Raw genomic sequence first — 24,299 nt, forward strand, 5'->3', positions numbered from 1 at the left:
GCGGCTCCGCCCCCCGGCGAGAGGCGCCCGCAACTTTGCGATGGAGTTTGTGCGGGCGCTGTGGCTCGGCCTGGCGCTGGCGCTGGGGCCCGGGCCGGCCGGGGGCCACCCGCAGCCGTGCGGCGTCCTGGCGCGCCTGGGGGGCTCCGTGCGCCTGGGCGCCCTCCTGCCCCGCGCGCCCGTCGCCCGCGCCCGCGCCCGCGCCGCCCTGGCCCGGGCCGCCCTGGAGCCGCGGCTGCCGCACAACCTGAGCTTGGAGCTGGTGGTCGCGGCGAGCCCCGCCCGCGACCCCGCTTCGCTGGCCCGCGGCCTGTGCCGGGCGCTGGAGCCGCCGGGCGTGGCGGCCTTGCTCGCCTTTCCCGAGGCGCGGCCCGAGCTGCTGCAGCTGCACTTCCTGGCGGCCGCCACCCAGACCCCCGTGCTCAGCGTGCTGCGGAGGGAGGCGCGCACGCCCCTCGGCGCCCCGGTACGCGCGGACGGGGGACACCCAGGAGGCGGGATGCTGGGGCCCCGGGTCCGGATGCGGGAGTCCTTGGGGATGCCCAGGAGGCAGGAGGCGGAGGGCAGGGGTACCCGGAGTCCGCATGAGGGGGATGAGGGAGGCCCGGGACTGCCCCAGGAGTGCGGAACCCGGGCCGCTGGACGCAGGGTGCTCCCGGGGCTCAGGGACGGTATTCAGACGTGGAAGACCCTGGGTCCCAGGAGCGTGGGGTTCCCAGAGCTGCAGCCCCAGGGCACAGGGACCTAGACGGGAGGCTGGGAGCCCCGCCGGACGCCCTTGGACCCTGGATGCCCAGACACACAGGACCCCCCTCGGGAGTGGAGAAATGCCCATGCAGACCCCTTCCTGGGGCCCTGGTTATGGAGACCCGCCACCACGGCCCCTGCCCCTTTGCCCGCTGACCCTCCCTGGTCCGTGGGTGTGGGGCGTGGGGCTGGAAGGCAGGCAGGACTCCCTCCTGCTCCACGGGGTGCACAGTTTCAGGCTCTGCGGTCCGGACCGGGACCCCCCTCTGCCCCTCCCAGAGGCCTTCAAGGCCGAGCCCTTTTCCCCCTCCGCGCCCCGCAGCCTCCTGGGTGCCCCTCTCAGGTCCCCAGAGCGACTCCCTTTCCAAACCCCGCTCCGTCCTCCACCCGCTACAACCTCGCAGTCCCCCCTCCTTGATCCCCGGCCCAGATCCTGGGAGGAAACGGGGCAAGGAGAAGAGAAGGGCAGTTGGCTGGGCTCTGGGAACCCCGTTGTCCCCCAAAGACCCCCCTTGTGGGGCCAGCAAGGAGGGGCTCAACTCGGGACATGGGGGCTTGTCAGGGAGCTGGGGAAAGGGGGTGGGCGACGGCTTCCCTCTAGGGGAGGGGAGACCCCAACCCTGGGGGGAGTCTTGTTAACCTGGATCTCCAGGTGCCCAGGCAGGTCCCCCACCCCGCTTCCACCTGGATCTGGAGAGAGAGGGAGAGGACCCAAGCCCAGGCCTGTGGCACCCTCTGCTGCCGCCTCCAGGAACTGCACCATGCCCGCCTCTTGGAGGCTTGGGACCCTCCGGCTTCTCTGGGGCTGGACCCTTAGGGACGGGGCGGGGTGGCTACATTCCCCAGCCCATCTCCCAGCACTCAGCACCCTGTTCCCACCCTGGGCAACACCCTGCGCACCTTAGGTGTCTGGGAAACCTCTCCCATCTTCAACTGGGCACGGCAGGGCACTCCTGTGTGCCGAGGGGTCCTGAGAGGAAGCCGTCTGGCATGGCTCTGAGGCACCAGGGCACCCTGGAGGTTGCCACTATGGAGCCAAGGCTCCAGGCCCTCGAGGGGCTCCCAGGCAGGTGGGGGGTGGAATGAGGTCAGGACTGGAGCTGAGGGAGGGGCCCGAGGCTGGGAGAGTTCAGAGGTGAAGCCCAGCTTCTGCCTGGAGGACGAGGAAGTCTAAATAGAGGAGGGGCAATACAGCTGGGTTTTGAAGGATGTGTAGGAGTTGGCTGGCATAGAGGGAGAAAGGTATTCTATCTGGGGAATGGGGTGCTACCAAGGCAGCCAGAGCCAAGCAGGCCCTGAAAGGCTGAGGAGGCTGATGATGGGAAGCCTGGAAAGGGCTTAGAGCAGGGGTGGGGCTGGGGGAAAGGGGGGGGAAGGGAGGGGAGGAGAGGGGGCCAATTGTCAGGTTGACAGCTACCTACGGATGGAGGCGGCCAGGTGTCTGGGACCTCGCCAGCCCTAACTGTGGCCGTCCCTTGCCAGAACCCATTCCACCTCCAGCTGGACTGGGCCAGCCCCCTGGAGACACTGCTGGATGTGCTGGTGTCTGTGCTGCAGGCACATGCCTGGGAGGACATCGGCCTGGCGCTCTGCCGTGTAAGGGACCCCAGTGGCCTGGTGGCCCTCTGGACAAGCCGGGCCGGCCGGGCCCCGCAGCTTGTGCTGGACCTGAGCCGGCAGGACATGGGAGACACAGGGCTGCACGCACGCCTGGCCCCGCTGGGGGCGCCCGTGGAGGGTGAAGCCCTGGTCCCTGCGGCCGTCCTCCTCGGCTGTGACGTCCCCCATGCCCGTCGGGTGCTGGAGGCCGTCCCCCCTGGCCCACGCTGGCTCCTGGGCACGCCGCTGCCAGCTGAGGCCTTGCCCACGGAGGGCCTGCCGCCGGGGCTCCTGGCACTGGGTGAGGTGGCCCGGCCCCCGCTGGAGGCCGCCATCCACGACGCTGTGGACCTAGTAGCCCGAGCACTGGGCAGCGCGGCCCAGGTGCAGCCGGAGCGCGCCCTCCTCCCCGCCGCGGTCAACTGCGGCAGCCCGCGGCAGCCGGCTGCACCAGAGTCCTCGGGGCACTTCTTGGCGAGGTGAGTGGGGACTCTGCTCGGGAAGGGTGGCCATGGCTCACAAGAGGCAACATTCATTATTGGGCACTTGCTGTGTACCAGGCTCTGCTTCTCCACAGTCCCAAAGTCACGACACTTTGCTGACAGATGTCCTAGGTCCCTGGGAGCAGCCACTGCTTCAGTCACTGGCTTCAGGCCACAGCGCCCAGGGGGTGATGCCCCAGCTGGTCAAGGGATCTCGTGGAGTTGGGGGGACACCAGTAGCGTCCGATCTTGCCCCGTGATACAGACGGGGCTGTCGAGTGATGTCGGGTGTGTGCTCAGCAGAGGTGAGGGGTGTGGGCTTCTCTGAGGGCTTCCTCTGCCCCAGCTGACACCCCCGTGCCCCGCCCAGGTTCCTGGCCAACACGTCCTTCCAGGGCCGCACTGGGCCAGTGTGGGTGACCAGGACCTCCCAGGTACACGTGTCTCGGCACTTCAAGGTGTGGAGCCTGCGCCGTGACCCACGGGGCGCCCCGGCCTGGGCCACAGTGGGCCACTGGCGGGACGGGCGGCTGGACCTGGAACCTGGGGGTGCTGCCGTGCAGCCCCCACCCCAGCCGGGTGCCCAGGCCCGGCCCAAGCTGCGAGTGGTGACGCTGATAGAGCACCCGTTTGTGTTTGCCCGCGAGCCGGACGAGGACGGACAGTGCCCGGCAGGGCAGCTGTGTCTGGACCCCGGCACCAACCACTCAGCCACGCTGGATGCGCTGTTCGCCGCGCTGGCCAACGGCTCGGCGCCCCGCGCCCTGCGGAAGTGCTGCTATGGCTACTGCATCGACCTGCTGGAGCGGCTGGCGGAGGACACGCCCTTCGACTTCGAGCTGTACATCGTGGGTGACGGCAAGTACGGCGCCCTGCGGGACGGCCGCTGGACTGGCCTGGTGGGGGACCTGCTGGCCGGCAGGGCGCACATGGCGGTCACGAGCTTCAGCATCAACTCGGCGCGCTCGCAGGTGGTGGACTTCACCAGCCCCTTCTTCTCCACCAGCCTGGGCATCCTGGTGCGGGCGCGCGACACGGCGTCTCCCATCGGCGCCTTCATGTGGCCGCTGCACTGGTCCATGTGGCTGGGCGTCTTCGCGGCCCTGCACCTCACCGCGCTCTTCCTCACCCTTTACGAGTGGCGCAGCCCCTACGGCCTCACGCCCCGCGGCCGCAACCGGAGCACGGTGTTCTCCTACTCCTCGGCCCTGAACCTCTGCTACGCCATCCTGTTTGGACGCACCGTCTCCAGCAAGACGCCCAAGTGCCCCACGGGGCGCTTCCTCATGAACCTCTGGGCCATCTTCTGCCTGCTCGTGCTGTCCAGCTACACGGCCAACCTGGCCGCCGTCATGGTCGGGGACAAGACCTTCGAGGCGCTCTCGGGGATCCACGACCCCAAGGTGAGCAGCTGGCAGGGTTGGGGGACTAGGCCCAGGCCGGGCTGCACTGGGGGGTCAGCAGGGTGTGCAGGACACCCACCCAGCCAACTCCTGTCTCCAGAGACACTTACTGAGCACCGAGTGTGTGCCAGGCTCTGGGGACCCAGCAGGGACAAAACATGGGGAGCTGACAGGAATCCAAGATAAATCAGGAAAACAGGTGATGTGGAAAAGGCACCACGGAGATAGGCGTGGGGTGGGCACGGGGAGAGTCCACTGGGGAGGGACAATTTCTCAAGGGGGAGGTTGGGGAGACCTGTGTGTGGGGTGACGCTGCGGGACTTTAATGTAGATATCAGGGAAAGGTTCCAGGCAGAGGGCACAGCCCGTGCAAAGGCCCTGGAGCAGGACGCATCTGACGTGTTGGAGGCACAGCATGAAGGCCCGTGTGGCTGGAGCAGAGGGAGGAGGGGGAGAGAGGGAGGAGGGAAGGGTGCGGGAGGGGACAGGAAGGTTGTGCAGGGTCCTCAGGTTGCAGGGAAGACTTGCAACAGGCTTTGACCCTCAGGAAGGTGGGAGCCATGGAGGTTTGTGGGCAGAGCAGGGGAGTACCCTGGTCTCCATATTTTATTTTCAATGAAAAATTTCGAATACTACCGAGTAGGATGCAATGAACCCTTTGGCTCCAAAATCAGCTCCCAGCTGGCTCCACCCACGCCCCACCCTGAACACTGCACCCCACCCTGACTGTGGCCGCCAACAGCAAGCATTGCAGAGACTCTGACACAATCAACTAGACCCCTGATTTCCAACTGCCTTTTTTTTCATGGCTTGTTTGAATCTGGATCATTCGATGCCCAGCCCTTGCGTACGGTGGGACCCCTCCCTTTTCCCTCAACCTCTGGTTACCCCCCCACCCCTTTAATTTTTGCCCTTGCAATCTGTTGGAGAAGCCAGGTTTTCTGTCCCACAGTGTCTCCCACCACTTGTGTCTGGTCCATTCTGCTGGCCTCCGGCGTCCCCAGCAAACTGGTAGTAGAATCCAGACGCTGCGCTGTCCGATGAGCGCGGCTTCAGTGGGCGCGCTCCACAGCCGCGGTGGGCAGCACAGGCACACGCAGAGCTCCCGAGCTGCTGTAGAGGCGCAGGCCCCGTCAGGAGGCATTGGACGGAGGCCAGATCCACTTGCTCCCAAGTGTCCTTCTGGGAGCTGCTGGGAGACTAGGGCCAAGGGGACCAGGCCAGATGCTGGGGCCTGGCTGGGTGGGGGTCATCCCCGGTGTTCTGAAGGTGGAGCCCCCAGGGTGTGCAGATGGACAGGGCGTGGGCATGGGGGTGGGAGAGGGGGAGGGAGGCGGGGAGGACAGAGGTGCCGGGGTGGGGGCAGGTGCAGGGGGCAGATCGGGAGTGGGGTCTTGGACACCCTGAGTGTGGGGCTCGCGTGGGACCCAAAGGGGAGGCAAGAACGCGGCGGTGGGAAGGAGTCGAGTCCAGGGTGAGGTCCGGTGGAGATGGACTTGCAGGTGGTCAGAACAGGGGGTCTCAACGTGGGTGTCTGCCCCACCCTAGGGGACCCTGGGCCATGTCTGGGGACATCTGTGGTTGTCACACTGGGTGGGGGGGTGCTCCTGGCACAGAGTGGGTGGGGGCGGGGACACTGCTGGGCGCCCCGCAGCACCCCCCAACAAGGGCCCAGCCCACTGTGGGCCGCCCTGAGGGGCAGAGGCAGCTGACGGGGTCCCCGCGCAGCTGCACCACCCGTCGCAGGGCTTCCACTTCGGCACGGTGTGGGAGAGCAGCGCCGAGGCCTACATCAAGAAGAGCTTCCCCGAGATGCACGCGCACATGAGGCGCCACAGCGCGCCCACCACGCCCCTGGGCGTGGCTATGCTCACGTGAGGCTCGCGGTCCGCGCGGGGCGGGGCGGGGCGTGGGGTGGGGAGGGTGCAGCGCAGCCGCTGACTCCACTCCTGGCACCCGCAGGAGCGACCCTCCGAAGCTCAACGCCTTCATCATGGACAAGTCGCTCCTGGACTACGAGGTGTCCATCGACGCGGACTGCAAGCTGCTGACTGTGGGCAAGCCCTTCGCCATTGAGGGTGAGGGGCCGCCGGCGGGCTGGCTGGGCGGGGCTCCAGGGGTCTCCAGGGAGCGGTGGGGAGCCACGGAGGGTGCAAGGCTGGCACGGGTGAGGTCCATGTGTGTGGGCGGAGTTCCCCTGGGGCTGCACACCACCCAGGCCCCACCAGGCCCCTGACTCCTCCAGGCTACGGCATCGGACTGCCCCAGAACTCACCGCTCACCTCCAACCTGTCCGAGTTCATCAGCCGCTACAAGTCCTCAGGCTTCATCGACCTGCTCCATGACAAGTGGTACAAGATGGTGCCTTGCGGGAAGCGGGTCTTTGCGGTTACAGAGGTGGGGCAGGACCCGGGACACAGGGCGGGGGTAGGCGTGGGGGGCCCTGAGCCTTGTCTGAGCTGGCCAACCCACTGTTCATTCCCAAGATGTGCATTTGTCTGATTTTTGCACACTTCTATTCGTCCTTCAAAACCCCAGCTCCGGTGTCCCTTCCTCTATGAAACCTCACTTCCAGCTATGGAGCTCTTGCCTCCCCACCCAGTTCCACAGCCCCAGCCCCCTCTCTCTGGCCCAACCTCCATCTCCCCCAGCCCTAGGCTCCGCAGGGTTTTGCCATCACGTGACCATGAGGGGTTCCTGCCTGTGTCACCCCCAGACCCTCCAGATGGGTATCTACCACTTCTCCGGGCTCTTTGTGCTGCTCTGCCTGGGCCTCAGCAGCGCTCTGCTCAGCTCGCTGGGCGAGCACGTCTTCTACCGCCTGGTGCTGCCACGCATCCGCAGGGGCAACAGGCTACAGTACTGGCTGCACACCAGCCAGGTGAGGGGGGTGCTGGCTGCACGCCAGCCAGGTGAGGGCTGTGGGCGGGAGGCCAGCCCGACCTCGTGGCCAACGGGTCTGTCTGGGATCTTAGAAAATCCACCGCGCCCTCAACCTGGAGCTGCCAGAAGGGCAGAAGGAGGAGAGGCTGGAGGCTGAGCCCAGGTAAGCGGGATCCTGCCTGCCCATTCCGTGGTCGCCGCCCCCCAGCCCACCAGCTCCAACACTTGCCCTGAAGGAGAAGCCCCTTGGCGCACCTGAGCTCCTTGCTGGTGGTGCCCTGCCCACTGGCCCCCCAGCTCTGCCCACACTTTGGCTCCGTGGTGGTTCCTGGTGGCGAACCTCTCCTCCCAGATGGCAGCGCGGGTGCGGCTGCCCTGGGAGGATGTTGCCCACCCTCGTACCCTGTCTGCAGTCGCCCAGAGGAGCACCAGCAGCAGCAGGATGCTCCAGCAGCGCCCGAGGGCTCTGGGGCCTGTAAGCGGGTGCGCCGGGCTGCTGGTAAGGAGCGTCGCGTGCGCTTCCTGCTGGAGCCCCCTGTGGCTGCGGCGCCGGATGCAGACGCAGAGGCCGGGACGCCGGAGGGCCCCGTGTGGCTGTGCTCCAACGGCCGCCCGCCTGCTGCGCTGGCCACAGGCCCCCCGCGGCCCGGAGAGCTGCAGGAGCTGGAGCAGCACATCGAGGGCGTGCGGGAACGCCTCCGCCAGGCCCTGGTGCGGCGAGGCGAGCTGCTGGTTCAGCTCGGGGACAGTGCCCGGCATCGGCCGCTGCGCCTGCTGCAGGCCAGAGCGGATGCCGGGGAAGCCCCCATCCACTCGGGCCCGCCGGGGAGCCGGGAATAGAGGCCGTGGCTTGGGTTCCTGTGGGCGCACGCACACACACAGACGCTGACTGGGCCGCTGTCGACAGTTTATTCTATATACAAACACAATTTTGTACACTGCAATTAAATAGAATGGAATGAGCGCGCCTCCGCAGTCCTCACCGAGTGATTGGCTTGGCCGTCTAGCCCACTCCCACCCTGAGCAGGGCTGACCCCTACTCCCGGCCCTGTGCTGATGCTGGCGCCTGCACCCCACATCCCCGTGCCCGAGGCACAAGCTCTGCTCTCCCAGGGACCCCAGGCCTGGCGTGTACGAGGGGAGGGGGCCGGGCGTGAAGGCACTGCACACGAGCACCAGGCAGAGCCCTGAGGCTGGGACAGCAGGAGGTAGTGCTGCCCGGCCCATCCTGCCCGCCCTCCTCGCGTCCACCTCGCTCACAGACCTGCACTATCTGGCTCTGCCCTCGGGATGCTTTGTTCCAGACCTTTCACCAAGCCCCTTCTAGAACCTTCCATGGAGCCCCCACCCCCTCTCCTCACTGGTCACCACAGACATGGCTCACTAGCAGGGACAAGCCCCAGGCTGGACCCCACAGCAGAGAGAGAGACCCCCCACCTCCTGGGCAAACCTGATGAAACCCTGAAACTACCAAAACAGGCTGGGCAGGCCCAGAGGAAGGGGGAGGGCCCTGGTGCCCCCACCGGGGACAGCCTCCCCCAACCCCATGGGCTGCCACGAGGTCACATCCAGCCAGCTGAGGACAGCCAGGGACAGAGGTGGCTCAGCTGCCGGTGGTGGCTCAGGACCCAACCTCCGAGGGTGCGTCCGCTGGGGCTGTGGACACCGGGCTGGGCGCGCTCCCTAGGGCTGCTGGGGGGACTGTGTCAGGTGCCAAGGAGTCACTCTGGGGGACACTGTCCTGGGGGGTGTGAGTGTGGGGGAGGCCCCCACCAGGGCCCAGGGGGGTGGCCGGCCGCCGCTCCAGGAGGGAGGCGCTCAGGCCGGACAGGAAGGAGGCATCAGTGATGATGGCAGCCGTCTCTGCCATCCAGCTCAGGTCACCACCAGCTGCTGCCGCCACCGAAGCTGCTGCCGCCACCAGGGAGCTGGGTGCTGCGGCCGCAGGCCCAGGACTCCCACCGGCACCCTGCGAGCCAGGGCCCAGGGCAGGGGGCTGGCCAGTGGGGTCGGGGGCAGCGGCCAGGGTGCCGGAGTTGTTGTTGAGGTCGTCGGGCAGCGCCGTAGGGGTCCCAGGGCCCAGGGGCGGGGTCTGCAGCAGCATCTCCTGGATGCGAATCTGCTGCAGGATGGCGGGCAGCTCGTAGTGGTGGAAGAAGTAGATCATGGAATGCTGCGGGCAGGGGCGGAGTCAGGCCGCGAGCCACGCCCACCGTGGACGGGCCCAGTGCTTCGCCCCAGGACAGCCACCGGGACCAAGACACAAGACAGGGGCTGGAGTCTGGGGACTTGCGCTGCCCTCCGCCCCCGGCTTGGCCCACCCCAAAGGGCTTCCCCTTCCTCGGAGTCCAGGACGTGGCCAGGCCTCACTGATCTCCGTCCGCCCTGCTCACAAGGGGGCGCACGACCTGGCGGGGTCACGGGTCGCAGGCAGCCCCGCCCGCCGAGCGGCCTCACCTGGATGAAGAGCCAGGAGGTGACCAGAGCCAGGCTGCTGTACTGCCCGTTGAAGCGGTAGTGGTAGGCGTAGAAAGCGAAGTGGTACAGGTAGAAGAACCTGCGGCCGGGGCACAAGGGCCGGGACATGCAGGAGGATGAGGACCTCCTAGGCCCCGCCCCCACGGGCGCAACCCCCAAGGTCCCACCCGCTACAGGACCCGCCCCGCCCTCACCGCAGCCAGTGCCGCTTGCTGGTGTTGGTGTGGCAGCAGATGGCGTCATACTGATCGGCCAGCCACACGATGAGGATGATGTAGAAGGCCGTGGTGGTGTCGTTGAAGAACTCGGACATGATGGCCTCCATCCCTGCGGGGACAGGCGGCGCCGGGTTGGAGCGGGCGGGGCGGGGCGGGGCAGGGGCGGCGGGCGGGTCCTCACCGACGAGGGCCAGGATGACGGTCAGCAGGGGCGCTGCGGGGAAGGCGATGGCCATGTTCATCTCCAGCATCTGCAGCAGGTCCACTGCGGACACAGGGCGGGCGCCCGGTGAGGGCCTGCGTGGCGCCCGCCCGCCCCGCGGCCGCGGGACACTCACCAATGAAGACGAAGATCTGGTGGTGCGAGTAGCGCAGCAGCATGGACACGCTCAGCGTCTGCGGGGAGCGCGCGTGAGGACGTGGGCCGCCCGCCCCGCCCCGTCCCCGGCGCCCCCTCCGCCAGGGCCCGGCCGCACTCACGAAGATGACCATGATGACGAAGGCGGCCAGGTAGGACGTGCGCGCCATCCACATGCTCACAAAGCGGTAGTGCTCGCCGGACACCACGTTCCGCAGGAAGCCTGCCGGGGCGAGCGGCCTCATCAGCCGCCCAGCCACAGCCGGCCCTCGGCCCTCACCCAGCCCCGGCCACGCCCCCCCTTGTTACCCTTGTTCTCCTCGTTCTCCGCCAGGCCCTTCACGCTGGACATGAGGATGTCGTCGTAGCCCAGGAACTCATCCAGCAGCAGGCGGCTGAAGCGATCCCCAAAGCACTGGTCCCTCGTGGGGTCTGCAGGCCGGCGGGTCAGGGAGCTGGGGACCTGGCCGGGGCCCTGCCCAGGCTGCTCCTGGGCCCCACACCAGCCCGAGGCCCAGCCGCCTCCCAGCCCAGGCTGGTTGGCAGGTCCCTGTGTCAGGCCCAGAGAAACCCCACCAAAGGACCCCAGCCCTGGGAGGGCCTTCCCAGAGCAGGGACTGCAGAGCTGCTGGCCAGCCCCTCCCCACCCCTGCAAGAGGAGACCCCAAGGGTGGCAGGAGAGGCCTGACCACACTCAGCTCCCCACGACAAGGCGGTCCGACTCACCCAGGGTGACCACCATGACCGGGATGCTCAGGCGCTGCCGCGTGGCCTGCGAGAGCCGCAAGAAGCCATACTCCAGCGAGTACTCCACGATGTACTCGTCCTGCGGCCACACTGAGGGCAGAGCAGGCATCAGCCCCGGCCAGGAAGTGGTTGAGGACCCTGAGCCCTGGGCCTCCCGGACAGATGCTGGGAGCCCCACCACAGGTACACTCCAGATGGCCCCCCTCCATTAGAAAGAGAGGCTGGCCAAGTTCCTCCCACCCACCCTGCTGGGGCCTGCCTTCCTGTCTGGGGCCAGCTGGTACAGGGCTGCCCCTCTGCTCTCTAGGGAGGGAGGGGGCCTGCCCAGCTGGAATGCAGGAAGGAGGGCCCAGCACACCACAGCTGGGACTTTCGGGGCTCAGGTGGGCAGGGCAGGGGCCGGCTTCCCTGAGCACCACAGGTCAGAACACACAAGGTTAGAGCTGGAGGGGCCCAGATCCCCTCAAAGCTGCCATTACAAAAGAGGGTCCCAGAGAGGCTGAGCCAGTTATCCTGGGCCCTGGAACATATCCCATAGTCTCACGTGCTGACAGATGGGGGAACCGAGGCACAGAGCTAGGCAGGGCTCACAGCTAATGCCCCTTTCTCCCTGGCCAGCGGGCTGCGACCCCAAGCAGTGACCTCCCAAGGTGACTGCCTGTCCCTCAGCACCCCACGCCTGGATGCGCCCTGCGAGGTGGCGTACCTTTGGTGGGCGTCTCGGGGAAGGGGAACTCTTGGCTGTCATTCAGGGCCTCGGTGCTGCCCGGTGGCTTGAACACCTTGGGCTCGATGTCCAGCTCAAACTGTGGGCAACCGGGGACCAGGGCGTCAGTAGACCCAGCCTGGGCCTTGAGGCTCTGACGTAGATGTGGTCCCTGGGCGCCCCCTTCTCCTGCTGACTGGAAGGTGTGATGACTCCCGAGCCTCAGTAGGACAGCCACCACCTCCAGAGCTGGCAGGCTGCTAAGCCAGCACAGACCAGGCCAGGGCAGACTTGTGTACCCCTAAGACCACGTCTGCCCCGCCACGGGCCGTCTTGGGGCGGGGTTGTGTGCTGGAGTGGGGAAGGGGGCTGAGCACAGGCAGTACTGGACGCAAGGCAGCCTCAGGGTATAGGAACCACGGGATCGGGGCCACCGGGCCCGGGTCTGCACCAACACCCCGACTTACGCCTGTCCCTGCCCCGAGGCAAGCGGACTTGACACTGGGCAAACACTAATTCTTGGGGTTGGCTTTGAGGGAACAGGAGGGACCCCGGCCCCCAACTAGCGAAGCATGAAGATTTCCCAACAGGCCATGGGGCCTACCACAGCCACCTGGGCCACCTCAGGATGGCCGGGACAGGCCTAGAGCTCTCAGTTCCCAGTCCCCAAGCCGCCTTCTCAGCTATTTGCTCTGGAGCCCCCAGGCCTCCAAAAGGACACAGCAGCTGGAGCAGGCAGAGGGTGGCTTATCTGTGTGCCAGACCCTGCGAGAGCAAGAACCTTCCAAGCAGCCAATGTTCTGCGGGCAGCGGATTGCTCCATCACACACACTTATTGAGCGCCTGCTGTACTCCCGGCTCACCTTGATGGAGCTGTTCCCAAACATCTCCATGGTCAGCTCCTCCTCCTCCTCGTCTTCCAGCTCCAGGCCGCTGCCTGGCTCCATGGCCAGGCCAGGGAAGCTGCCGCGGCCGTCGCCGTCACAGAACTGCAGGAAGACGGGCGCGCGGCTCGAGTTGTGCTGCACCTCGACGCGCAGGATGCCCTCGCGTGGCCACTTGTCGCGCACGTGCTCCAGGCAGTTGATGGGCGAGCGGGAGAAGACGATGTGGATGTAGGCCAGGACGAAGAGCACGAACAGCGCCTGAGGGGCAGCCGGCAGTCAGTGGGGAGCCCGAGACCCACTGCAGCCTGCGCCTGGGGGACCGCTCAGCAGGGGAGTGGAGGAAACCCCAGGAGGCCAAGTGGGGCTGGAGGACCTCCCAACCCAGGAAAGCCCCTGTGGCAGGGCTCTGGCGGCCTCGGGACTTGGGCAAGGGCTGGGATGGCACTGGGCCCCCTGGGGCGAGCCAGGACAAGGCCCAAGGACCGGAGCCTCCTAGGTGCCTGCAGGACACCTGCCCAGGAAGAGAGCCAGCTGGACTCAGGCAGAGCAGAGATAGGCACCCACCACCAGAGGCTCCCATCCCGCAAGGCCAGCCCAGGTACCGTGCCCCTAGGCTGCCCGCCGGGTCCCCGTCCACGAGGCCAGAGCAGCCACCCCACGACCCACCCAGATGTCTCCTGCCTCACGCTCTGCAGTGCCCTCAGGCCCCCTGATCTCACTGGCTAAAAACAGCTTCCCTTACCTGGGTGGGCACCCTGTGTACCCCTCCCAGGCCTGGCAGAGCCAGCTGCAGCTGCCCAGGACACAGCTGACCCTCCATGGGCTGCGCTGAGGCCAGGCTGCTCTGCCTCTGAGGCACAGCCTCTCCACCTCTGCGACAGGACAGTAGCGGTCCAGCGAGTGCTCCCGCCCCCAGGGCACGGGTGCCATGTCTGGGACATCTAGGTTGTGGGGGTGCCCCCTGCTGTGGAGTGGGCGAAGCAAGGCCAGGGATGCTGCTCAGGACCCTGCAGTGCCCAGGACTGCCCCACCACAGAATCCCACCAGGCCGTGGGCATGCCGTGCGGCAGGCTTCCTCCTTGGGCCTAAGGCTGCCCCTTTTCTCGGGAGCCCACCATGCCGACGGCTGTGCGTCTCACAGCACCCCCAGCTGAAGTCCACGGCAACGAACCAGAGCCTGATGCAGGCCACGTCCTGCTCCCCAGCTTCACAGAGCACCGCCCGGGAAAGGCAGGTACCAGGGAGCCGGGCGGTGCTCAGCCGAGGACCTGGGTGTTCCGTCAGTGGGGCCACCCCTCGAGCACACTCCCCCATGGCAACCCCAGACTCTGGGAGTTACCTCAGGGGACTCCAGACCCACAGCCCAGAGAGTTCCAGGTCGTGGTGGCGCCACAGCAAAAGCCCCTCCCTGACGTGCTGGCAGGGACACTGAGGCTTATGGTGTGTCGAGCTGCCTGTGGCCACAGCCACAAGCAGGACTGCCAAAACCCTGATCCTTTCTGTGCCCACAGCAGGCCTGGCCTCCCCTCTGGAGCCCTCTGCACACTGGGCCAAGGACTAGGTCAGCCAAGCCACTACACCCCTTCTGGCCTGGACACAGTGGCTGAGACCCGAGGGGGACACAGAACTTAGCATCAGGAGGCCCTGATGTGTGCGTACTGCGAAGTCCTGGATCCAGCCACACCTGAAGCTGGGAAGCCCCACTACAGACTCCTCAGCCAAGTTAGCTCAAAATAGCCCTCTCGTGGGCCAACGTGGATTGAATTTCTGGCCGCTGCAGCCAAAAGTGCCATAGTGTGGAGATTAGTGCGTTGCTAAGATTTAAGCACAGACAGAAGAGCAGCCCCTGACCCCTGACATTCAGGCCCCTACAGACAGATGCTACAGTTGCAGATGGCGTAGGGGAGACGTGAGGGAGGAGCAGGGGAGGTGGTGTGGAAGGCCAGCTGCAGGGGGCCTGAGTCGTTCTTTCACAGCCTGGCCACTACTACCTCCAGGGTGGCATATGGGGATGAGTTGGGGACAGGAGCTGGGGATGCGAGCCATGGAGTCAGGGAGCAGCAGCAGGCTGTGGTCAGAGGAGCTGAAGACAGTCCCTTTGCTGAGCACTCCCAGGAACGAGGGGCTGGCAGGAAGCCGGATGCCCCACGGGCCACGCTGTGCTCCCCAGGCCTGGACATCCCGCAGGAGCTGTGCCCGGGACAGGGAGGGACCATTTGCCAAGACGTTATAAAAAGTGCTGACACACAGCCGGCCTGAGGCTGGGGCTGCCCAGCGCTCCTGCAGGACACACCCGTAGGACGCACCTGTCTGCCATGGCCCAGCTCACGGATGAGGAACAGAAGCATAGGGGTTATGTGGCCAAGAGGGAGGAGCTGGGGTAGTCCCAGCCACAAACCCGACCACACCACAGACCAGTGACCCCAAGAGGACGAGCAGCTCTGGGGACGTGCTGGGCAAGGGCAGCTTGGCCTGGGGGCGCTGGACACATCCTGCGACACCCAGCACAGATGCGAGTGACCTGTCCTTTGGGGACAGGGGATGTGATGAGTGGCCCGTACCCACACGTAAATGTGCATGGACTGGGCTGGGGGGCCTCCACATCCACAAACGCTATGACTTGGACGCCACCCAGGCGCCTACGCCAGCATCCTGCACGGGGGCCCCACCGCCCCAGGAACCCCGAGCTGACCTGGCTTGGAGAAATTCTGGCCCAGGACCCCTCCCACTTGACAAGGCCACCCCACGGGGCCCACTTCCCTCCCGCAGAGCTGGACGCCACCTCAGCCCGCGTCCCTGGGTCCTCCCTCCCCTGTGCCAGCACCAGCCACACACAGCAGCTGTCTCACCCATGGTGGGCCCTGGCCACCCTCTGCCCCTTGGCCTGGCTCAGCCACTCCACGTGCCCTGGCTGGTCCTGACCCCACCCTTGCCCTGAGATCCCCAGCCGCTGGCCCAGGGCCTTCCCGCACGCCCTTCCTGCTGCCCGGACACCCCACCCCTTCTCCGGCAGGCTGCTGCTCGCCTCCTCAACACCTAGCCCTGACCACTGGTCACACCCCGTGGCCCTTCCCTCCCTCCAGGTCTGCCCACTACCCGTGTCCCAGAGCCCACGAGTTGCTTGGCTGGCCAGGGGCTGCGTTCCCGCCACCTCCTCCAGGAAGCTTCCCTTGATGTCCTGGCTGGGTCTCCCGGGGCACCCCAACACTCTGCCACCCAGGCAGACCTTTCCCTCCCTGTCTCCTCCAGAGACCAGGAGGGCAGAGAGCTGTCTGGTGCATCTCTGGGTGTCTGACTGACCGGTGGACAGGCCTGAGGGGCCACACCTTCTTTCTCACGGAGGGAGTCCAGCCATACTTGGGGCTCCCCTCTCTCCAGACACAGGGTGTTTCCCACCCTGAAGGCACAGAGGCATCTCCTTCCAGCCCCACTCCACAGTGACAGCTAACGTGACAGGTTCCCGCGATCCCATGTGTCCTCCCCTTAATCCTCACAATAACCTCACAAGGGTGCCCATGGCTCCCCACTGGCCAGAGGTGAGCCCTTGCCCACATCGAGGCACCACGTGTCAGGGCCACTCAGTGGCTGCCAGGGTCAGGCTGCCTGGGGCCCAGGTTCCCACCACACAGGCGTAGGCACTGATGGCAGCGTGGCCCCTCAAACATGCGCCCCAGCTGCCATCCATCTCCCCACATCTGGCACTGCTAGGAGTTTCCTAAGACAACTCGAACACAGGCGTGGGGGACAGGTGGCTCGAGGCCGGGAGCCCAGCCGCACAGGCATCGCAGGAAGAAGTGATCTCGCGGGGAGCCCCGGCCTCTGCAGGAGCAGCACAGGAAGCCGGCAGGGCGGGGAGCAAAGGGGAGAAGCCTTCTGGAACTCAAAGCAGCCTCAGAAGTCAGCGGCCCAGCCCGAGGTTTGCAGATAAAGAAAGCAAAGGCAGCAGGGCCTGATTCCGTGCCGGCAGGTAGGGGATTCACAAGAACAGGTCTTGGGGCTCCAGCATCCCCAGAGAGGGGCAGGGGCTCTCACTCTGCAGGGGGTAGCCTTGAGCTGAAGCCTGGCCCCACCCAAGGTGGCACGTGCCTGGAGATGGGGCTGGGTCGGCCCAAACACCAGACCCTTTCCCAAATTGGGTAGTGGTGGGCCCAGAGCCACCACTGGCTACTGGGACGTGTTTTCTGGGGAGGCTGAGCTCTGTGGGGGGATCCAGCACAGGGCACACACCTGCAATGACAAGCCCGAGGATGCAGTGGCTCCTTGCTGGATCCAGGCTACTCTGTCTGTCCCCAAACACACACCCACAGACAAGTGTCCACGATTTCAGGCCATCTGTGGACCCCAGGAAGCCCAAGAAAGGATCTCTGATTCAGTAATCCTCTACAGTCCTGCCCGGGTGTCCACTGAGGTGACCGCGCTGTTCTGGGGGCCGGAGGGAGGGACAAAGTGGGAAGGATGATGGGGCAAGTTCTGGCCAGAACAGGCCAGCTCCTCACGCCGTGGTGCATACACCTGGCGGCTGTGGTGGGACCAGCCCCCACACGCAGGGCTGTCGGACAGCCCAGCTCCTGCTCCCTCCACTGAACCCAGAAGAGCAGCCAGTTCCTGACCAACCTGTGTCAGGCGGGACCGCGCCCACAACCTCACCCACCTAGTCCGCCGGGATCAGCCCCCTTTCTGGGATTAGACCTGAAAAGCTCACTCTGTGACGTTAGTATCCCCCGTGGAAAACAAAACAACCATTTCTCCATTTCCTCCAACAAATCCCAGAGCCCAGGAGGCCCTGCAGCCCCTCCTGTCACCCATTTCTCACGGCTGAAACCTCTGTGCCATCTGGGGTGGCCAGGAAGGGGACAGAGCCCAGGGCACAGCAGCTTGGCCCTGGCCACGGTGAGTGACTCCTCATCTGAGAGGGAGAGTTAATCAGACCCACACCAGAGCTTCCCAAGTAGAACAAGGAGGCTGTCAGTGCTGGCTGCAACTTTGCCACTAGCCCTAGCGAAGTGACCTCAGCTAAGCCACATTCCCCCGTGAGGCTCAGAAGAGGGACAAGCAGGGTGGGGGCAGGTGGAAGGTCCCAAGGACGGGGAGATCCTCACCAGGAGGAAAAAAGGGGAGTGGGGAGTGGACTTCCAGCGCAAGGGGGTGGTCCGAGGCGAGGCCTGGGATGGGGCTGGGTTCTGGCCCGCACAGGCCAGGGTGGGCAGGTGCAGGGGATCCTCTCGGCTGAGGGTGCCAGGCGGCAGAGTCAGGGGTCAAAGGGCAGGAGAGCTCCAAGCTTCCCGGAGGTGGGAGACCCAGGGAAGGAGGCCCGGGGCGGGGCGGCGCTGGAGGGGGCAGGGAATGAAGATCCGGAGCCGGGACCAGGGGCTACTAACGGGGTGGGCGGACGTCGCCCAAGACTGTGTCCCTGGGCACCCCAGGGGTCAGAGGTCGCGGGCTTCGTGGAGAGTCTCTAACCAGTGGGGCCGGGTCTAGGCCTCCAGGTGAGGGGGGATTCGGCGTCCCCGGGGTCAGGGGTCGCGATCGGAGGTCGCAGACTCGAGGGTCGGGGGCGCGGTCACCTTGAGCAACACGAAGAACTCGAAGAGACGGCGGAAGGCGGGCGGGAAAAGCCGTGAGTAGGTGACAGCCATCTTGAAGAAAAGCGCGTGGAAGAGCCGGTCGCGCACGTTGATGAGGGGATTGGGGTTCAGGTTAGGGGTGCGAGGCCCGCGCGCGGGGGCCGGGCCGCCGCCGCCGCCGTTGGGCCCGGGCCCCGGGGCCGCGGGCGCCGCGTGCTCCGACATGCCGCCCACCGGCGCGCCCTAGCAGCCCGCGGGTCCCCGAGGGCGCCTCCCGGCCGTCATCAGCCGTCCTAGCCGCCGCCGCCGCCGCGCTCCTCACGGACTCCCGGCCGCCGCCGCCATCTTCCGCCTCCTCGTCCGGCCGCGGCCCAGCTGACGCCAGCGAGCCGCAGCGCAGGGCAGGAGCGGGCCCCCTGCACCCGCGGGGCACGCTGGGATGCCGGCGGCCGCCCGCGGAGGCCTCGCCTCGGCGTACCGTGGGGCCGGGGGGCGGGGCTGCGTCTGGAATCTTTTGCATATTGCCGCCCCACAAGCCTCCGCGGCTACGAGGCTGCACTTGGGCGGTAAAATTAAGTCAGCATCTACGATTTTACATCTCAAAGACACTCAAAGCAAATGTGATCATAAGAGATCATCTGTTCCATCGAGGTCTACATACTTACTCAATATAAACGGCAAATTGATCTAACCAAAAAGTAATTGCAGTAGAGGGCTTTAAATACCCGTATGAGGAAAACAGTGATTGTGCTCGCTTCGGCAGCACATATACTAAAATTGGAACGATACAGAGAAGATTAGCATGGCCCCTGCGCAAGGATGACACGCAAATTCGTGAAGCGTTCCATATTTTTGGGTGCCCTGTGTATTCTCTTTTCGCCGCCGTGACCTCACAGAGCCCTTGACGTCATACACCCTCATTGCCCATCTCCCCTTTCCCGGTACCGCGAGAAGGTCTGTGATTTGACGTACTTCCGGCACACCCCGCTTCCTGCTGCTGTAACCTCAGCGCTACTGTGCAGGGCAGGGACGTTTACTGAGTGTTTGCTGCATACACTAGAGGAAAGTACGGTTTGGGGGAACTATGGATTTTCCAGCAGTTTTCTTCGTTTTTCTCCCGTGACTAAGCCCGCGAAGTCGCGACCCTGGCTCCCCAGACCCCTACTCTTCGGGGCTGACCCAGGCTTGTCTGCCACGTGCCACCTGCGCGTCCTTGGCCCGCCCTGGGGCGGCGAGGTGGACAGGACTCCGCAAGCCAATGCCCGGCCACAAATGGTGTGCACCTGGCCCCGGAGTAGTGCCCTAACCCTAACCCTCGGGAGGCGTCCCTAGGGCCGACCCCCACCCCGCCCTGCCGCCTTTCCTAGACCCTGCACAAGCAGCCTTGGCAGTGTCCCGGCCTGGGTGGGCACCTGTGCATCGCAGGTCGCCTCTCCCTTAGGCATTCTTGAAAACACCTTGTTCACTGAGCGCCTGCTGTATGCCAGGTCCTTCTGCCCCACACTCCAAAGCGAGGCAGGGACTGACGATAGTGGGAAGCCCTGGGGGCAGGCGGAGGAGGAGACAGGCTCTGCGTGGGGCGAGGACGCTGGAGCAGCTGCCCCGGGGTGGACACTTACAGTGTTGGGAGCAATGAGCTCACAGCCCTAGGGCTCTGTGTGGGCGTTGGTGACACAGGGGGGTCACTGCAGGCAGGTCCTGGCCTTCACGGAGCTCCGGGTCCTCAGGGAGACAGGCCGCCGGCCGAGGGGATGTCCTCCGCTGCAGGTGTTGAGGGACCGCAGACTGGGCCTCCCAGAAAGAGGCGACCCGGTGGGGGTGTCTATTCTGAATTGGACTGGGGGGTCAGGGAGGGCAGTGACATTTCAGCTGTAACCTGGAAGTTGGGAGGGCCTCCCAGACCTGACTACCAGCTTTCATAATCCACCTGAGTCACTGTCTTCCTGCCGCACAGAGAGTGTCCCCCCTTCGCAGAGCCTGGCTTACAGCACTTAATAACTGCACACTCTGGAAATTATTATGGAAATCACCCACCACCGGCCCCCCTACCCACCCTTCAGGTCAGCTGTTGCGCAGAGAAAAAAATTAGGGGCCAGGCCATGTCACCCTGAGCAGAGGGCAAACCTGGCCTCGCGGTAGGGGGGCTTTGGGGGCCTCTGCCCGGAGGCAGAGGGGAGCCCCTGGCTCTTCCTGGGAAGGCCAACCAAGTCTCTGTCCAGCGAGGTCCAATGTTAGCCACAGGAGGACCCTGGGCACACGAAATGTGGCCAGTGCCACTAAGGAACAGAATTTTAAACTTAACTCTTTTTAAAATTAATTTATGTTGAAATAGCCACATGTGGCCAGCGGCTGCTATTTCAGGCAGCTCAGCCCTGCAGCTCCCTCCCACGGAATGGAGACATGGGGCCCACAGGAGCAAGTTCAATCACAACCCCAAAATATGTGGCCAGCTGCAGGACAACTGCCTGGCCTGCTCAGAAAGTGCCCCTCCTGGGACTGGCAGGGACAGTTCCAAGTCTAAACCAAAAGGGAAGAGCGATGGAGGGAGAATGGCAGAACACAACGCCTGAGCTTTTGGACACAGTCGGGGACGCTGGCAGGTGGGCTGGACATGGAAGGATGCTGCGGTGTCGTCTTGTCTGGGATGAGGAGCCCGCGACGGGCAGGTTGAGAATTACACGGGGGCTCCAGGAGCCTCCCCAAGAAGGTGACCCTCCAGCAGGGGTGGGAAGGAGGACAGTGTACAAGCCAGGTGGGAGGGTTTTCCAGGCAGACAGACAGCCAGGGGAAAGGCCCTGTCGCCGCCTGGGTCTAACCGTTTGAGGAACAGTGAGGAGAAGGTCTGTGTGCCCGGAGCAGAGGGTGCCAGGGAGAACATGGGCTGAGATAATGCCAGAGCTGGGGGTGAGCGCAGGTCACACAGGGCCTGGGGGACATCTTTGTTGAGGGATTAATGGGGAGCCCTGGGCAGACTGGGAACACAGGAGGTTCCTGCACCAGCTCTGGAGTTCAACGCTACCTCGAGTGGAGATTTTATTGTCACTATCTTTTTTTTTTGAGACAGGGTCTGGCTCTGTCACCCAGGCTGGAGTGCAGGGGCGTCATCACAGCTCACTGCAGCCTCCAACTCCTGGGCTCAAGTGATCCTTCTGCCTCAGACTCCCAAGTAGCTGGGACTACAGGTGTGTGCCACCGTGCCTGGCTAATTTTTTCTATTTTTATTAGAGACAGGGTCTCCCTCTTGCTCAAGGTGGTCTGAGTTTTGCTCCAGCCTCGGCCTCCCAAAGCACTGGGATTACAGGTGTGAGCCACTGCACCTGGCCATTTTTGATTTTTTATTGCTATTCCTGTTTTGTTGTCCACATGTTGTGCGTGTTCCCCCCACAGGTGTCCTCCAGGGGACGCATCAGGAGCAAGCCGGGTTGAGGTGAGCAGAACGGTGGAAAACAAAGAGAGCGTCTGAAGCCTGCGAGGGGGTGCCCAAAGCCCCCGCCAGGGGACCCAGCCTAGGTGCTGCCCTGACCCTGGGGACCCACTCAGAACCCAGACACTACAAGGATGGGATGGAGCAGGAGGTGGTTGCAGTGAAGGGGCCACCTGCCCCAGGGCCTTTGCCACACCTGCAACTCCCTATGCTCTGCCACCAAGACTCCCCAGCTGGGCCTCCCAGCCCAGCACCCAAGGCCCTGCCCGGTGCAGTAACGCCCCACAGCATCTGCACTCGGCCCCCTCCAAACCCTGCATCCTGCCACAGCTGCCTAAGTCTCCCCAGGGGTCCGTCCTGGACAAACCGGTGAGTGTCCGGGGAAGGGCAGCTGCAGAGGCCCAGACCTCCCTTTGGAGAGAAAGGCGAGGAGTCCTCAGGGCCTTGCCAGATTCCCGCAGCTGATGCCAAATTCCGAAGATTTTGACATCTATTGACTCAACAAGCCCTTAGCTCTACGCTGGCGCCCTCCGAGCACTTCACAGATATTAATCCATTTCATGTGGACAAGAGCCCCGGGAGTGGCAGCTTATCAGCCCCGTGTTACAGACAATGACTTAGGCACAGAGAGGTGGAGGAATTGCGTAAGGTCACACAGCCATTTTGGGAGCTGAGATTCAAACCCAAGTTCTAAAGTGGGGTGTTGGGAGTGTTGAGGTCAGTCCATAAATTTGAGGTTCTTGGGTTTCCAGAATTATATTATTCTAAGGTTCCCCAGGATTTCCAATTCTGGGATGTCTGAGTCTTGATCTCTTGGGCTCTGGGATACTGAGCATTGAGAGCTGGGGTCAGTAAACTTTTTCTGTAAAAAGCCAGTCTATATTTTCAGCTTCGTTGACGATGACTCGACTGTGGCACTGTAGGGAAAAAGCGTAAATGACACGTAAATGAACGGGCATCGTGAATAAACCTTTGTCTATGTGACTGCCGGTGGAATGTTATGTAATTTCCACATGTCATGGAATATTTTTCCTTTTTTTATTTTTTTCATTTTAACCACTTAAAAAACGTGAAACCCATTCTTAGCTCCCAGGCCTTACAAAAATAGGCAGTGGCTGGATTTGGCCATGGGTCGAGAGCACAGCTGTGCCCGGCCTGTGGGGGAATAGGTCCTAGAGAAACGATATTGAAATAGAAAGAAAGAAAAAAGAAAAGAACACAGCTATCCAACAGGAACAGAAGGCAAGCTACCTATATAATTTTTTAAGTTTTCCTGGCAGCCACATTAAAAGAACTAAAAGAAAACAAAGTGACATTCACTTTAATACTGTATTTTATGGAACTCAATATAGTCAAGCAATTTCCATTTCAACACGTAATTAATATGGAAAATTATGAATGAACTATTTTACAAATTTTTGGGTACCGAGTCTCTGGAATCAGGTGTGTGTCTCCCGCTCCCAGAGCATCTCAACCTTGGTGCTAACGTCCCCTCCGAAACACTCACCCGTACAGCGTTTAGACTTCTCAAAGGTCACACTGAAAAGGAACATCCACACATAACCAAACTGTTCTAAATATACATGAAAGTTTTCCAAAAACTGAATCCGCTGTCAGTTTTAAATTTGTCATTGAAATTCATTGGAATTAAAGACAATGGAGTAGTTGCTTCTCTGGTGGCACCAGCCACACTTCAGACCCCTGGGCTGCGTGCCCGGTGGCGGGCGGGTTCTTCTAGAGTTTGGAGGTCCCCGGGGTCCTGGTCTGCTGTGTCTGTGGTTCAGCTCCTGTCTGACCCTTGGAGGCCCCCAGCCAGCTCCCCCTCAGACCCCGTAAGACACTGTGGGGGGACCCAGTGCCCAGGAGACGGCCTCACATGCAACCTCCCTGTCCCAGAGACCCCCCAGCTCAGGACAGTGTCCCCCGAGGGTTGCTGGGGGCCCCCCTGGGCCACAGCATGGTGAGGCGACCCAGGAACATGGCGCCCACATCCACCAATCCCCACAGGCTGGAGGGGCGCCCGGGGGACTGGACCAGCCACATTCCTGCCGCCACCGGCCTCCAGCGCCCCCGGTGCCTGCGCACCTGCGGGACCCGCAGAGGATCCACCCAAACCACCCACACCCCGCCGACCCCGCAGCTCTCCGCCCGGACACCCCTAAACCACACTGTTCCCACGCTCAGGGCCGGACTGTCTCATTGTCACTGTTCACTGGTCCCCATTCCAGAGATGATGAAACCGAGCCGGAGGGGAAAGGGTTTACCCAAAACCGCCGGGAGGACTTGAACCCTGAAGAAAGGAGCCTTCAGGCAGATGGAAGGGGACAATGTCAGGCAAAGAAACAGACATCCGGGGAGCAGGGCATCGGGGAGGAATGTGCCCCAGGGAAGGGACAGGGGTGAGTCATCCGTGAGCCCTCGCAGAGCCCAGCCAGCCACTTGTCCAATGTGTCAAACTCCGACTCACGCTTCAAAACCCCTTCGCCCCCATCCGCTTTTACATGCAGCTTTCTTGGACCCCCTAGTTCCTCTAGCCCCAAGCGCCTCCTTCTGCCCTGCACCTATTTACGTGGGGAAGGGGAGGGGGTGCCTGGCTCTGTCTTCCCAGGTGTGGGCATCTCCTAGCACCAGACTGTCCCAGAAGACATGGCAGGCAGCTTTTGATGATTAAACATGTGCATGCATGAACAAATAAGTGAGTGAATTACTGGATAAATGAATCCACTTATCTGGCTATTCACTTATTAATTTATTGATTTATCTGTAAGGAGTTCACCATTCCCTTTCGGACTGGTGAACTCCT

The 24,299-nt window shown here is 63.8% G+C and overlaps 2 protein-coding genes across 3 annotated transcripts; one reads left to right on the forward strand and one right to left on the reverse strand.

Annotated features, from left to right (window-relative positions):
• The first annotated feature begins 30 nt into the window (after window positions 1-30).
• Window positions 31-8,077, forward strand: GRIN3B (glutamate receptor, ionotropic, N-methyl-D-aspartate 3B). Its single transcript, XM_012645407.1, has 9 exons — window positions 31-466; window positions 2,230-2,825; window positions 3,199-4,231; window positions 5,960-6,105; window positions 6,194-6,309; window positions 6,477-6,628; window positions 6,948-7,112; window positions 7,207-7,277; window positions 7,528-8,077. Exons 1-9 carry the CDS (start codon window positions 41-43, stop codon window positions 7,952-7,954), a joined length of 3,132 nt encoding a protein of 1,043 aa, XP_012500861.1. The 5' UTR covers window positions 31-40; the 3' UTR covers window positions 7,955-8,077.
• TMEM259 (transmembrane protein 259) lies at window positions 8,008-18,454 on the reverse strand. Of its 2 annotated transcripts, none has more exons than XM_012645408.1 (11): window positions 18,073-18,454; window positions 12,485-12,766; window positions 11,622-11,721; window positions 10,895-11,005; window positions 10,478-10,600; window positions 10,291-10,391; window positions 10,149-10,206; window positions 9,992-10,075; window positions 9,787-9,919; window positions 9,572-9,671; window positions 8,008-9,287 (listed from the first exon to the last, which is right to left on the reverse strand). In XM_012645408.1, the coding sequence occupies exons 1-11, from the start codon at window positions 18,295-18,297 to the stop codon at window positions 8,736-8,738; spliced, it is 1,869 nt and encodes a 622-aa protein (XP_012500862.1). In that variant the 5' UTR covers window positions 18,298-18,454; the 3' UTR covers window positions 8,008-8,735. The 2 variants fall into 2 exon arrangements, with proteins under 2 accessions (XP_012500862.1, XP_012500863.1); XM_012645409.1 differs by having other exon boundaries at window positions 8,010-9,287; window positions 9,992-10,024.
• Between the last annotated feature and the right edge of the window lie 5,845 nt (window positions 18,455-24,299).

Source organism: Propithecus coquereli, unplaced genomic scaffold, assembly GCF_000956105.1.
Source record: "Propithecus coquereli isolate 6110/MARCELLA unplaced genomic scaffold, Pcoq_1.0 Scaffold232, whole genome shotgun sequence".
Taxonomy (NCBI): domain Eukaryota; kingdom Metazoa; phylum Chordata; class Mammalia; order Primates; family Indriidae; genus Propithecus; species Propithecus coquereli.

What these genes read in the sequence shown, in the direction of transcription:
- GRIN3B (XM_012645407.1), top strand. Translation starts at nt 41, where the DNA reads ATGGAGTTTGTGCGGGCGCTGTGGCTCGGCCTGGCGCTGGCGCTGGGG. An exon ending in GGGTCTTTGCGGTTACAGAG is followed by an intron (nt 6,629 to 6,947) that starts GTGGGGCAGGAC and finishes TGTCACCCCCAG; the next exon opens with ACCCTCCAGATGGGTATCTA. An exon ending in ACTGGCTGCACACCAGCCAG is followed by an intron (nt 7,113 to 7,206) that starts GTGAGGGGGGTG and finishes CTGGGATCTTAG; the next exon opens with AAAATCCACCGCGCCCTCAA.
- TMEM259 (XM_012645408.1), bottom strand. Translation starts at nt 18,297, where the DNA reads ATGTCGGAGCACGCGGCGCCCGCGGCCCCGGGGCCCGGGCCCAACGGC. An exon ending in AGTTCTTCGTGTTGCTCAAG is followed by an intron (nt 12,767 to 18,072) that starts GTGACCGCGCCC and finishes GCTGCCCCTCAG; the next exon opens with GCGCTGTTCGTGCTCTTCGT. An exon ending in CCTCCTGGCTCTTCATCCAG is followed by an intron (nt 9,288 to 9,571) that starts GTGAGGCCGCTC and finishes CCCTGCCCGCAG; the next exon opens with CATTCCATGATCTACTTCTT.